This window comes from Rhinatrema bivittatum, chromosome 3 (assembly GCF_901001135.1).
Source record: "Rhinatrema bivittatum chromosome 3, aRhiBiv1.1, whole genome shotgun sequence".
Lineage (NCBI taxonomy): Eukaryota > Metazoa > Chordata > Amphibia > Gymnophiona > Rhinatrematidae > Rhinatrema > Rhinatrema bivittatum.
This window is the reverse complement of record NC_042617.1, coordinates 563310103-563323802: the sequence shown is the minus strand read 5'-3', so window position 1 is coordinate 563323802 and position 13700 is coordinate 563310103. Positions and strand designations below refer to the sequence as shown.

The window sequence follows — 13700 nt, the reverse complement described above, 5'->3', positions numbered from 1 at the left end:
TCGTCAGGTAAGTATGCTCTGCAGAAGAGTGTATGGATCCTTGCTTCAGTGAATTGAAGAATCTAGCAAGGGTTGAGATGGGACTTCTCATAGTTTATGGGAAACCCCAGGTTTCCTAAGCAGCGAATTGTTTTGATCAGATGCGTCGCAGTGTCTCCTGACTTGGGCAGACGATGAGCTAATCATCCAGGTAGGGGAATACCTGGGTTCCCTGCTTCCGCAGATAAGCCATAGCCACCGCAAAACATTTTGTGAATACTCTCGTGACAGAAGAGAGTCCAAAAGGGAGAACTTTTATTGGTATTATTGTTGGCTTACTTGAAAGCAAAGGTAGCACCAATAGGCTCTGTGGATGGGAATGTGCGTATAAACACCTTCAAGTTCAGGGACACATCCAATCATAGGGTTGCTTGAATAGTAGAACTGACTTCAGGGAAGTCATTTTGAATTTCTGCCTCTTGATGCACTTGTTGAGAGAATGCGGGTCCAAAATGGGGCGAAGACCCTCCGACTTTTTGGAATGAGGACGTATTGGGAGTAGTATTCCTTGTTGAGATGAGAATGTGGCAGGATGCGAATAGCTTGCTGCTGGAGAAGGACCTGCGCTTCCTGCTGTAACAAGAGAATTTGGGAGGGGTCCCTTGTGGGAGCAACTAGGTGAGGCATTAAGGGGAGATGATCGAAATCCAGCAAATAACTCTGAGATATGACCCTGAGAACCCATTGATCTGATGTGATCGTGGACCAGAGTTTGGAGAAAAAGGTTAGTCTGCCCCCATGTGATGGGTGCAGTGGCTGAACATTGCTCAAAAACCTTGTTGTGGTTTTTGGGGTGGTGGCTGTTGTGGCCTGCGTCCCCTCTTCAGGCTTTGTTGAGATGGTTGAGATTGAGGCCTCGGTGGTTGATATGTAGAAACTCTGTAAGTCTGATATTGGCGATAGAATCTCCTTTATAGAAAGGTCTTTTATATGGAGAAAAGTATTTTCTATTAATAGACTGTTGATTCCTTAAAGATGTGCGGGACTGAACCCCCACATTCTGCTCCTTTATTTGTGAGACAAATAATTTCTCAATTTCTCTATGAAGAGGCTGTCCCCTTTGCAAGGCATGTTGGCCAATTTATCATGGACATTCTCACAAATTGCACTATAATGTATCCATGCTATTCTCGCTGTGCATGAAGTGCCAGATGTTCAAGAGGAAGTATTAAAGGCTTCATAAACCATTCTGAGCAAATGCCTGAGACCTTCTTCTAGGTTGATTAATGGTTGGGGTATGCGATGATCTCCAGCTCCTGTTGTGAGAAAGGGTTTCAAGGCTTGGACACATTCATAGAGATACTGTGAGATATAATATTGGTGGTATTGGATTTGAGCATTTAGCATGGATCCCTGGAACATGTAGTGTTCAAATTCATCCAGTATCTTGTGGCCTTTTTCAGGAGGAGTATTCAAATGTAGTCTAGATATTTTTTACTTCTTCATAGCAGATTCCATGACTACTGAGGCATAAGGGATTTGAACTATGTCATAATGGGCCGACTTCCGCATTGAAATTTGAGATCTAATTTCCTGGATATTATGGAACTGGTATCAGGGGACTCCCACACCTTGTCCATAACAGAGTCTAACAACGAATGAAATGGTAGGGCAGATGATTCCACAGATTTTCAAGATCCCTAGTGTTTCAGCCCTAGGATCAGGAATTTTGCGGGTCTCTACCCTTAAAAGCATTCCCACTTTCTCTACAAATTTAGAATAAGTGAGGTCCTTTGGAGGTGAAGAAGGCTCTGGGGGTTCTTCAGGTGGATCATAGGGGATGCCAGTGGAGCTTCCTGGTGAAGCTGGTGGTGACTCACATGGGCTGTTCATCTAGCTGGGGGGAAAACGTGGCCTCGCAGGAGGTAATGGTTGCCCCAGCTCCTCATCCAGGGATGGGGGATATTCATTGTTAGGAGAATGACTTCCTTCAAACGGACTAGGCGATCGATGTCGTTGATGCTGTTCAGTGGGAAGGTTCTTGAAGAAAGCTTTCAATATGGACATAATTTTATTCATTGTTTGAGCAGCAGAGGTGGTATGGGATGAGTGCCTTTTCCTTATGTCACGTCATCCTCTGATAAACTCAGAGGAGTGGGACCTTCCCCTGAGACTAGGCGGAGACACTGCCGCTGTCAAAATGTCTGAGTCTGGGGCTCTATGGACAATGATTCTTTGATTGGAGTCCTGGGCTTCTTATGCAGCGGCTCCGGTAAAATAGGGGAGCAATGACATTTGCCTGCCCTGGAGGAGAGAGCAAAATGGATTTCTTGATCCAAGTTAGAGGACCTAGAAGAGGCGGAGTCTATAAGTAGTAGCGATTCTACTTCATCATCCTGATCCAATAGTTGAAATTGCTGCCTCCTTAGGAGTAGTGCATCTATTCATTTGAAGGAGATGTGCGTCATATGCTCATGAACAAAATTTGGCTTTTTCTGCTCTATAACTGTGGTGCATAAAGGTTCCATGGAGAGTCGGTATGCGTCATCATGGTCTGGATGCATCAACTGTTTCTGACGCATTGATGCTGTGGATATGTCGTGCGTCGGTCACCCTAATGCCTTGTGTTGCGTCGAGCGTGCTGAATGCTTTGGCTGCATCATTTGTACCGACTCCTCTGGTTGCGTCAATGCTTTTGAGTGCATTATCGACACTTTCGAGTGTATAGAGTGCTCTGGAGCTTTAACCTGTGCCAGGTACTTCGGAAGCTGCTGCTTTGACCGCTTCAGAGATGTTTGCGTTGTGGCTCTTTTCCCCGATGTATTCGTAGAGATTTTTGGTTTATCGTCCTTCGTATGTATCAGGAGCACTGTGGGAATCTTGTTCAACTGGCTACCCTTTGTCGACGTGCCCATGGGCCCCATGGAAGAGGACCTCCTTTCTGGGTCTGGGTGTCAAGTGTTTGGCCCCGGAGAAGAGTTCAATGATCGTCTGAGGGCAAAGGCGCATAGTTGCCCATCGCTGACTTTTCTGAGCTTCAAGATTTTTGCAGCCCTCTGACGTTGGGCCTAAGGGGAACATGCAACCGCATTCCCTACAGATGGCCTGATCATGTTCTGGACCGAGGCAGAGATATCTAGGGATGTGCATTCAGTTTTGATGAATTAGGAAATTTGCACGATATTTCCTAATTCATGTATTGGTAAAACAGACAACCGATTGTAGTTTCCCCAAATTTTTGGGAAAAATCGGTTATCGAGTTAGCGCGCATTAACCCAATAACCGCTTTGCCACAAAAAAAAAAAATACCGAACCGCGGGACATACGAAATTTCCCGCAGTTCCACGATAACGAAACCGGAAATGATTCCGGCATCCGATTCACATCTCTAGAGATATAAATAGTTATGGCCAATAGTTACAGACATAATCTTGTCACACTGGCAATACTTAAAGCCAGGTGTCCTTGGCCTTCTTCAGCACTTAAAAAGTGCTTTTTTGGTTCACTGAATATGGAGAAAAATTTTGGAGGTACAAAAAAAGCATGAGAGACGTGCCCGTGCTGCCATGAGTAATGCAGAAAAAAAGCAACTGAGGTAATCTGCAGGGCAATGCGCAGGAAGAGCCGTGCAGGCATACTATCCAAAGCTCTGGGATCTTAGAGGAACAGCTTCACCCGATGATGTCTGGATGATGTCACCCAAACAGCATGGCTAAATAAGCCTGTTTATTGCTGGAAAAATATTTTGTCAATTATTTTCCTTCGACTGACATAATTATGAGGCATTTTGTGTTCTCTCAAAATCAAAACTTTTCAATATTTATTCTGTAATTAACTATAAGTACTTTTTTCTTGAACAGCGTCACTATATTAGTTCTTCAAGCCTCAAATAGTACAATCCCCACTGACATGGTATTAAGTAAACTTTCAAATTACTTTTTCTAATGATTTTATGACTATGTCCTATATTTTTGTATTACAAGAATAGCCAATTAATCCCATTGTAACCTGCAAGATGCACTACAATATTCAACCCTTATGTTATTGCAAATAACCACAAAGCAATAATTTCGACCAGCAGCTGCAAAAGTGCTTGAAAATATACAGTTTTAAATATAGACTAAAACACTGTGTGCTTCATATAGTTGAGGAAATGTACTGGGAAAAACCTTTTGCTTAAAAAAAAAAAATCAATCTGAGGAATATTCATGCTGTTAGAAGTCTTAATATTCAGAAAAAGTGCATTTGAGTTAAAAAATTGAAACTAAAATACTTTAAGTCAGGCCTTGACAAATGTTCTTTGGTGCTAGAAGCCAGCTGAGAACCTTTGAAGCCAGAGGCTGAGGGCTCAAACCCCCCCCCCCCCCCATCGTCCCACTGAATAGCAAGCGGGTGGGTGAGGGCCAGCCCCTGATAACCTCTGCTACAGCATCTTTAACATGTCACTGCATGGCAGCAGAAGCAGCAATTTCCCCCCCCTGCCTCAGACAAATGTCTCTCTGCTTCACCTGTTGCCACAGCACTGATTCCCACTAATCTCCCTCTCTCATAACCCCCTCCCCTTCCCCTCCTTGAGGATTTCTCTTTCAAACTTCCTCCCCCTTGCTCCTGGAGCAAGCTCTCTTATTGCGCTCTCCTCCCTTTGACCAAATCAGCAGATTGTAGTGTCTTCTCTTTGCTGGCAGTGATGCCCTGGCTCCCCCATTGGCCTGCCCTGGCTACTATCCCCACCACCTCTTCTTTGGCCCATTCAGGCCTGCTAATGAATCCTCCTCCCCCTCTTCCCCGACTTACACAGGATCCTGAGATCACTGCTGCCTCTCTGGACGCATGGCCCACTGAAGCTGACTTCCATTGGCCTACCTGTGCCATAACTACCACCCCTAAATTTGTTTGCCATAGCAACCTGGCACCCAGGACTTATCGAGCCCTACATTAAGAACTGCACACTTAAAAGTTCATTTCTACTTCCAGCATACAGTCTGTAATATTAACATTAACTTATATAAACACTATCCATATACAAGCTATTCAAGATATGTTACATGGCTAGGAATATCCACCCAGAGGAGCTTAATCACCTAATCATAGAAACTACCTCAGGATTACTACCCTCTAGAGAATGGTCAATGAGAATTCTAACACAATGAAGATTTTCAGTTTAGAGACAGATATAAGAAGGAATAAAAAGAAGGGTCAGTTGCTTCCATGCTTACCATACCTCCTATTGGCTGATGGAGAATGTCACCACCCATACTGGGCATCTAGTAGACAAATATCAAGCTACAGCTCAAAGAAGAGGGAATGTATACATATTTATGCTTTGTACATCCACCTCATCATCTGCAAGTCTTCCACAGTAAATGACGCAAAGTAGTTTAGATTATATTTTTTTCAAATTCCTGCTAATATGTACCATGCGAGAGACTGAAGTACCAAACCTGCAAAAGTTGATTAGCCAGCTTAGGAATGGCAAGCAATTCCTTAATTATTTCAGAAAAAGTGGAGGGCAAAGTTTCAAAGTCCTCAAAAAATAAAGGATGAAAACTACCCCTTCCTCTTAAAAATTTTTTTTTTTTAAATGAGCAAATAAAGCATGCATGTGCTATTGAAAAAGATACAAGCTACATGAATTCTCTTTGCAAATTATAAAGTTATACAAACATACAGGCATTGTTAAACCTAAAAAGAAGTTGTGTTAACATTTGCAGTTTCATTAGAAGAGAAATGCAATTGGTTAAAAGAATAGCTTTATTCACAACATGAAACCAGAACTTTTCAGGATTACCTGAATCTCCAGATAAGGCAGCTGTACTTTTACTTCTGGCCAGGAACGAATGTGTGGGCATCAACAGCCTACTAACAACACTGCTCTCCCATGGACTAAGCTGCAGACGACGAGCTAAATGTCAGAGAATCAATACGACACCAGTTAGTTATTGCATACAGTTCTATTTTTATTTTTCTTAATTCTCCTTAGAAATTTCACTGTTTAGTTAGATGCAGTAGACCAGACTCTTTATAGCAGTCATATTCATGGATGTGTTTTTTTCTTTAACACACTGACTGTATGTGACAATATTTATAATATATGTATGTACCACAGGGACATGTAGAAATTACTCCCTATAGATGTACTTGTATTGCTAAACTCTTTATGTAAGTTTAAAAATTCACATTTATACCAGCAGTGTAATCCTACAATTACAGAAAAATAGGAAGGCAAACTAAATGGGTTATCTAGTTTACTGTCTGTCTCTAGGCAGAATTCATTGTACCTGTCACCCCAGACACATTTTTGTCAAATTAGCTCTTAAAATCACCAACTATTAAAGGTTCCACCACTTTCTCAAGTAGCCTGTTCCAGTACTTGACAGGTCTTACATTTATAAAGTTTTAATTTATGTCTAATATCTTTAGTGGCAACTTAAACCCATTATTTCTTACCGAGATGGAAAACAAACAATATCCTTACTTTAATCCTCTTATACATCTGAAGTCTTAACAAGTCATCCCTCATTCTCTTCTTTTAAAGACTGAATGAATCCCGTTGCTTAACATTATTTTTATAGGTTAAAGAAGCATAAAATTACATCCAAGTCTGACTAATACCCCTTTAGTAGCAATGCTGCAGATCCTACTTGTTCGTACTTCTCTGCTAATTCTCAGTACTTATATTATGCTTTCTTAAATTGTGAAACTGTTTTCTATTAATACTTCCACTGAGACACTGTGCCATACAGCCACCACCCAATCTGTGAAGAAATATAGCAAAGATGTTTACCTGAAGCTGGTGTTCTCTATGGACAGCAGAACAGCCAGCCAAGCAAGTGGGTGACGACATCCTACAGCATTGTGTTGGAGCATCCTCTCTCTAAAGTTCAGAAGAAAAATCTTTTCTGAGTATGTGAAGGATGTCTCTGTTGTGTCACCACATGAGTCTGAGAGAGAAAGAGGATGCTCCAATATGGTGCCATAGGATGACATCATCCTCTTGTAGGTCTGACTTTGTCCCTGCTTGTTCACAGAGCATTCCTTATGCTACTCCTGAGTCTACCTCTGTTCAGCCTCATACTATGACCCCCTTTGTTCTAGAACAGTGGACTCGTAACTTCATTTTAGCAAAGACCCCTCCAGCATCTGGCTACATTTCCTGGAACTCATTTTTCCTTGGTCCAACAAATACTAGCTGTCTGTGACAAAATGATCCCTTCTCCCTTGCCTATCAGCAACATTTCGGTTTTACTCACACTGAGAACAGAGGGGGCAGAGGGAAAAGAATTTCACTCAGCATTTTTTAATATACAGGATAATGCCCAAAACTGCCAAATTGTTATAATTAGTGAGGTTTGGGTGGACCCTTGGACACTGTGGCAGCTGACCACGCCCAAGGGGGGAAGTCCCGTGAGGGACCACAGGTCAGGCTCAGCTCTTGGACACACAAACAGATTTATCTTTATTTAGACAGTTTGAGAAGCCACCAGAGGTGGCAGTAGTGAGTAGAAGATGTAGCCCAGCTGGGCTAGTATTCCCCAGGCGCTGGAACAGCAGTTCCTGCGGTAGCAGTGCTGTAGTGGAGAGAATGAGGGCCTGCCTCCGTTCCAGCGCCAGTGCCATCTCCTATGTGGAACCGCTGTGTGAGTACTTTGCCAACGAGTCTCCCTGCTCCCAGGGATCTGGTAATCACTCCTCGAGGGCCAGCTCTCCCTATCTCGGGGCTTCTCCATATTTGGACTCTGTGAATGTTCTATTGTACTCATTCTCTCAGTTCTCTCCACTACAGCACTGCTACCGCAGGAACTGCTGTTCCAGCGCCTGGGGAATACTAGCCCAGCTGGGCTACATCTTCTACTCACTACTGCCACCTCTGGTGGCTTCTCAAACTGTCTAAATAAAGATAAATCTGTTTGTGTGTCCAAGAGCTGAGCCTGACCTGTGGCCCCTCACGGGACTTCCCCCCTTGGGCGTGGTCAGCTGCCACAATGTCCAAGGGTCCACTCAAACCTCACTAATTATAACCCAAACTCTCCCCTTCCATTTAGGAGGCATCTTGTAGCTTTCAAACGAAGAAATCGCAAAAGAAAAAATGAGCAGGTCCTCTGACACTACTCACAAGCCGCCATCTTGGCTCCTCTCCCGGGTGCAGGATTGCTCCAATACACAAATATTTAAATGTCTAACTAAATTAAGAGTCCAACTAAAAAAAAAAATCCTTAGATGAACTATTGGTAGCAGCCAATGCTGAACATGCATATGTGATCCTATCTACGCATTAGAATCAATGCTTAGCTGTTTTTTTACTGCAATCTGTGCTGATGTTTATAGTATGCAGAAGATGTCTTCCCTCTACACACACACACACACACACACCCTCTTTCATACAACCCCTGCCCCATTATTATAACCCCCCACCCCAAACTTTCATTCCTAGATTCTCTTTCACCACCTGTGCCCTCTCTCCAGAGGGAGAGAGGGCACAGAGGGAACAATCCCCGAGCTTACTACTAACTACCCGGTAATAGGGGTGGCGTGCCCTGCCAAAGAGACCGGAAGAGAAGCCTCCTTCTCTTCAGGGGAAAGCACTCTCAGCCCTCCGAGCCTAAGAATACCTACGGCGCCATTCTCCCAGTTGTCCTCGAGCCCGGCGAATGCAGCTACAGAGCAGGTGAGCCCTGGAATGGCAGTTGAGGGAATCGCCGTGGGGACAGGGAACGTTTCATCGGCGCTGATAGAGGGAAGTGTGGTGGAAGCAATCTCAGGAGTGTTACCCCAGATGGAATCTTCTGGTGGAGGTGAGCCTGTTAGAACTTTGAGTTCTTTAAATGGTATAGAACACATGGCTCCTTGGGAGCAGGGCACCCTGATTACCACACTTCCCAAACCATCTGTAGTGGCACTGGACTCCCTCTGGGAACTAGTTGCCAACCTAGGATCTGCTCTTCAAGGATGTTTGCAGCAAATTTCAACTAACAAGGTAAGTAAACATTTTTACATGTATATGAGCAAACCTCCAAATAGTTCTCAGGTGTATAAATGAAAATGATATTGCCATGTGTTTTTATATATATAAGACCAAGAACCGAATACACCAACAAAATCTGAAGAACCACCTTATAAAAAACCAAAAGATAAACAACATAGTAGGTATTTTTTTTATGTTATAGTTTTAAAAGGTTACAAATTTCTTTTTAAAATATTGTAAAAGGAATAAAATGTGTGACCACCATGGTTCTTCAGATTTTGTTGGTGTATTCAGTTCTTGGTCCGATATGTAAAATACATGGCAATCTGTTTTTCATTTACACACCTGAGAACTATTTGGATGTTTGCTCATATAAACGTAAAAATGTTTACTTACTTTGTTTGCTCTCAGAAAAGCTATGGTTACAACTATTCACAAAAGACTGTAGCACGTCCTCATACTGAAAAGTATTGTACGATGTAAAGTATTGCCACATTTTGGATTTAAAGGTCCTGTTAAATGTCTCCATAACCGCTGCCTTAATCTCATATTTGGTCACAAAATGATTAATACCTCTATTTTTACAAAATCTTCACAGAGCTAATTAAAAACTCTTTAACCTTGACTGTTTGTATTTTATTGGGAATAGGGCCATCGTTAAAATATATTTTCAAATGTCTTTGCCGCTACACGGCTTGTCTTTGTTTTTAGGCTCTACAACCTATGCTTCAACAGCAAGAGGTAACGGGGAATTGGACTCGGACAGCAACCAACAAGTGCCCTGACTTTGCTGGTCTGGGAAACTGATAAGTATGGGGTGGCCTGTATGGCGTGGCAGATGCTACTAGAAGCTTGTTGGACAGACTGGATGGACCATTTGGTCCTTTTCTGCCATCACTTCTATGTTTCTATATCTTTTCACAAGATATCTATCACCGCCGAGATTTATTTGCAGCCGCTGTTATAACTCGACAAGGCAGACAGGTTAACCACATCAGCTTGCCATTGGGCATCCACGTTTGACATGATGGTTTTTTTCTTTTAAAATGTATCCTAGCACATCTTTGTAAGTAAGCATCTTGATTTGTAAGCCATCCAGTTACTTCTTTTCTGGTCACTGTTTCATGTTTTAGCAGCCTGAAAAAGAGGACTATACCTCACCAAAATTTCCTATTGCGTCTGGGTCATAATAAATTTTATTTAATAGCTGCTCAGACAGCGTTTTTGTGTATGGTTAGAAACAAGTTGTTTTATTAAAAAACAAACAAACAAACAAAAAAACCTCAACCCTTATTTTGTTCACTTTTACTTGTCTGAATTTCTAGCCCCCAAGCCCCCAATAGCAAGGTGTGGCACACACCACACCTTGCTATTAATCATTCTTTTTGTGTACTTCAGAAGGATCTGTTCACATTTCACTCTGAATGCCAGCCAGGCAGCTCACTGGGCCTGTGTATTTGCACTGACGGGAGGAGGGAAGAGGAGAATTCTCCCTGCCACTGTGGACAGAATGAGAGAGTTTCCTGCTATGTCACACCGAGTAACTTTTAAATCCGGGGTCATAAAGTCCTATTTCTGGCTCTGATACCACCCACCGATACCAATTATTTGGACTTCTGGTGATGTCACCAAAAATTGGACAGAGTCCATTAATTCTGTCATTATTAAAAGCGACAGGACCATTTCTGATGATGTTCTGGAGGTGCGTATTTTTCGGGGTGGGTTGGACTTCCAGTGATGATATCAAAAGATGGTCAAAGGTCATTTCTGGTGATATCAATGGGGGTGTGGTTTGGGGCTGGGGCGTGTTTTGGGTGGCAGGATTGGGTGGAGCATGGGAAAGGCTGCTCAATTCACTTCAATGAGGAGGTAGGGGCATGGGTGGGGCTAAGTCCATTCATTTTTATGGGAGTGGGAGGGACATGGTTAGAGTTTGAGGCAGGGCTTAGACTAGAAGTGAACACTTATTGGCTGCTGTCATCCTTCTCACCTGTCAATCAGTTTGATTGACAGTGTACCCATTATACTACTAACAAACTACACTCCTTTGAAATTATGCAATACTTTTTTTTTAGCACTATACATTTTTTGAAATATTTCATTCACATTATCCTTTTGAATTAGTGAGGTTCAAATGTTTCTTTTTCAATATTGTATTTTTTATTTGAAAGCTTCCTTCTGATCCTTTTGCCTTCCAAGCTCAACTGGACTTATCCTCTACTGAGCAACAGCATTTGCAACTGTAGGGGATGCTTCGATTTCCATAATTGTGCCACAGCCCAGCCATTCCAGTTAAAGTCCTTACCTGGGAGCCACAAATTACAATTCCCTCTGAAACCTGGTATGCAAGAACCCTAGTTCCAGCCAAGAACGTGAACAATGGCTAGGACTCCCTCCTTACAAGGAACTATGAATACTGCTTCTGCATCATCCCCAGTCCCAATTGGCCAGGGAGTAAAATCTTGGTTCTGGAATCAAATCTATGTCTCCTGAGTGGTGGCCACCCTAGCCACCAGATCAACTTATTTAATGTTTCTTTGAAAAATACTATTTTCAATTTGAAAAAATGTTATCTTTTGTATGTACAAAGAGAAAAGCTTCTATTTACCCAGGGATGATTTACAATCATAGCTTGAGACCAAACCTTTAACTTGGCCAGGGGTAAGAAATTATATTCATCTTGTACAATATAAAAGTCTATGTTAAGTTATATTTCTAATTCTTAAAGAAACAATCTTAAGAATAGATAGCAACATCACAAGCACCAGACACAGAATTAAGAATGTATTTAGTTCATACAAGAAAAATGTGTGTGATGTACAGTACTCTTGACAATAAATGGTTTCTAGTGAAATGGCATGAGGACTGCTTACAGGATTTTGAAAATACCTAAGTTATTTTATTTTATACAGGTCAACTTTTGTAATACTACAAAGAGAATAAGAAAAGTTACACTTTAGATAAGAATAAAAAATACTTCTCTGCACTTAAAATGTCCCCAAATTTAAGAAAGGAAACTTTTTACTTTTCACTGTACCTCTGTCTGGAGAATTAAGTAATGTCGCAGATGAGGAAGAAAGTCGCTTGTTAATGACTGGATCAAGATGTTTCGAAAGGTTCACTGTTGAAACTGATCGCCTGTCTGGGTCTAAAATAAATGGAAATAATGCAAATTTATAGCCCATATGCAGTACTGCAGCTTCCTAAATTACTAATGTGAGTATTCACTTTAACTCTATAGTATCCTATGAAAGCATAAATACTTACCCATAACTGTCAACTGGCTTCCTTAAAAGCAATGTGGAACAATCATTTGTCTTCCTTCCATGCTGTGTGTGGTCCCCTAATTATTAACTCCCACGCATAGGAGGGACCTGTGCTACTATATGACCTTAGAACTGACAGCTGTTCTTTTTTGCTGTTCTTTGCCTTTCCGATTTAGCGCTGCCTTACTTCAATTTTGATTCCTCTGGCGGGGGAGCCCGTGGATTTCACAATTCTTTTTCTGAAGGGTCAGACCCTCTCTTCTCTCTTTGGTCATAGCTCTCTTAATCTAATTTCGATTGTGGATGAATTTCTTACCTTTTTTCATCTTAGTTCCATTTTTTCCATATTTCAGGGCCCAGTATTCAGATTTTGGTATCCAGCTGTTGGCATTTTATTTTCATTTATGTTGACCTTCATTTCTGTTTTGTTGATTATGTGATGTTGTATGCTGGTCTTATGTGAACTCCGTGGGGAGGGGGGGGTAGGGGGAAAGGTTGGGGTATAGTCGTAGTTCTTTTGTATTTTGTTTATTATCTGCTAAAAGACGATGTTGGTCATTGACTTTATTACTGTAAATTTCTTTACAATAATCAATAAAAATTTTCAATTTGAAAAAAAGAGACCAGAAAACCTACTTTCGTTGGCATGAGGGAAGAAACGGACTTTCAAAACAGAGAACAAAGACTTTTAGAGGTAAAAGTAATATTTTACCTCAAGGAGTGAGCTGATCAGCTCTGGAAAAAACAGAACAGCTCTGGAAAAACAGAACAGCTCTGGAAAAAACAGAAACCTGCATGACACAGGTAATCCTCCACATGCTCAAAAGAGCTCTAAAAACTCTAGAAGCTGTGAGGTCAGTGCTTCTGATTGGAGCTCTGTTTGATGACATCACTCATCTGTGAGAATTTCTTTTATGGATTGTTTTTAGACCATGTATTTCTTCTCTATTTTATAGTTCTTAAGCTTAAGTTATTCGCTTGAATTATTATTTGTTTAATCATTAGAATATTTTGTTTTATTCTATTATCAGTAATTTATTAGTTTTATTAATTGTTGGAGACCTGTATTTTTCTCTTACTGAGCCTTATGATTTATCACCTGTATTATAATTTATTGATTTTTATGTACTATTTTAAATGGTCTGTAAACCGTTGTGATGGCTAGCTCCAAACATCGGTATAAAAAAGCCTATTAAATAAATAAAATAAAAAATAAAATCCTGCTTGTCCTCTGAGAAAGCACAGAATTCTGAAACAAAGCGCATCCCAATAAAGTCATAGGTTTTGCGCTCATGGTCTGGTAGGATAGATGTGTGTCTATAATTCTTGCATCTTTTGAGAGCAGATTTGAGAGAGAGAGAGAGAGTGAGAGAGAGAGAGAGAGAGAGAGAGAGAGAGAGAGAGAGAGAGAGAGAGAGAGAGAGAGAGAGAGACTAACCATAGTGTCCTCTCCCTAGATAGGTATTTGTATCCCTATGGTAGGCCCACCTAGT

At 41.5% G+C, this 13700-nt stretch overlaps 1 protein-coding gene across 6 annotated transcripts in view; it reads right to left on the bottom strand.

Annotated features, from left to right (window-relative positions):
- Positions 1–13700, bottom strand: part of MAP7 (microtubule associated protein 7) — a 297916-nt gene that overhangs the window by 110005 nt on the left and 174211 nt on the right. For all 6 annotated transcript variants that reach the window (XM_029596499.1, XM_029596495.1, XM_029596493.1 and 3 more), the window contains exons 6-7: positions 11979–12089; positions 5768–5881 (exon numbers count right to left, since the gene is read on the bottom strand). In XM_029596499.1, the coding sequence (XP_029452359.1) occupies positions 5768–5881; positions 11979–12089 (225 nt within the window). The remainder of the gene's footprint in view (positions 1–5767; positions 5882–11978; positions 12090–13700) is intronic.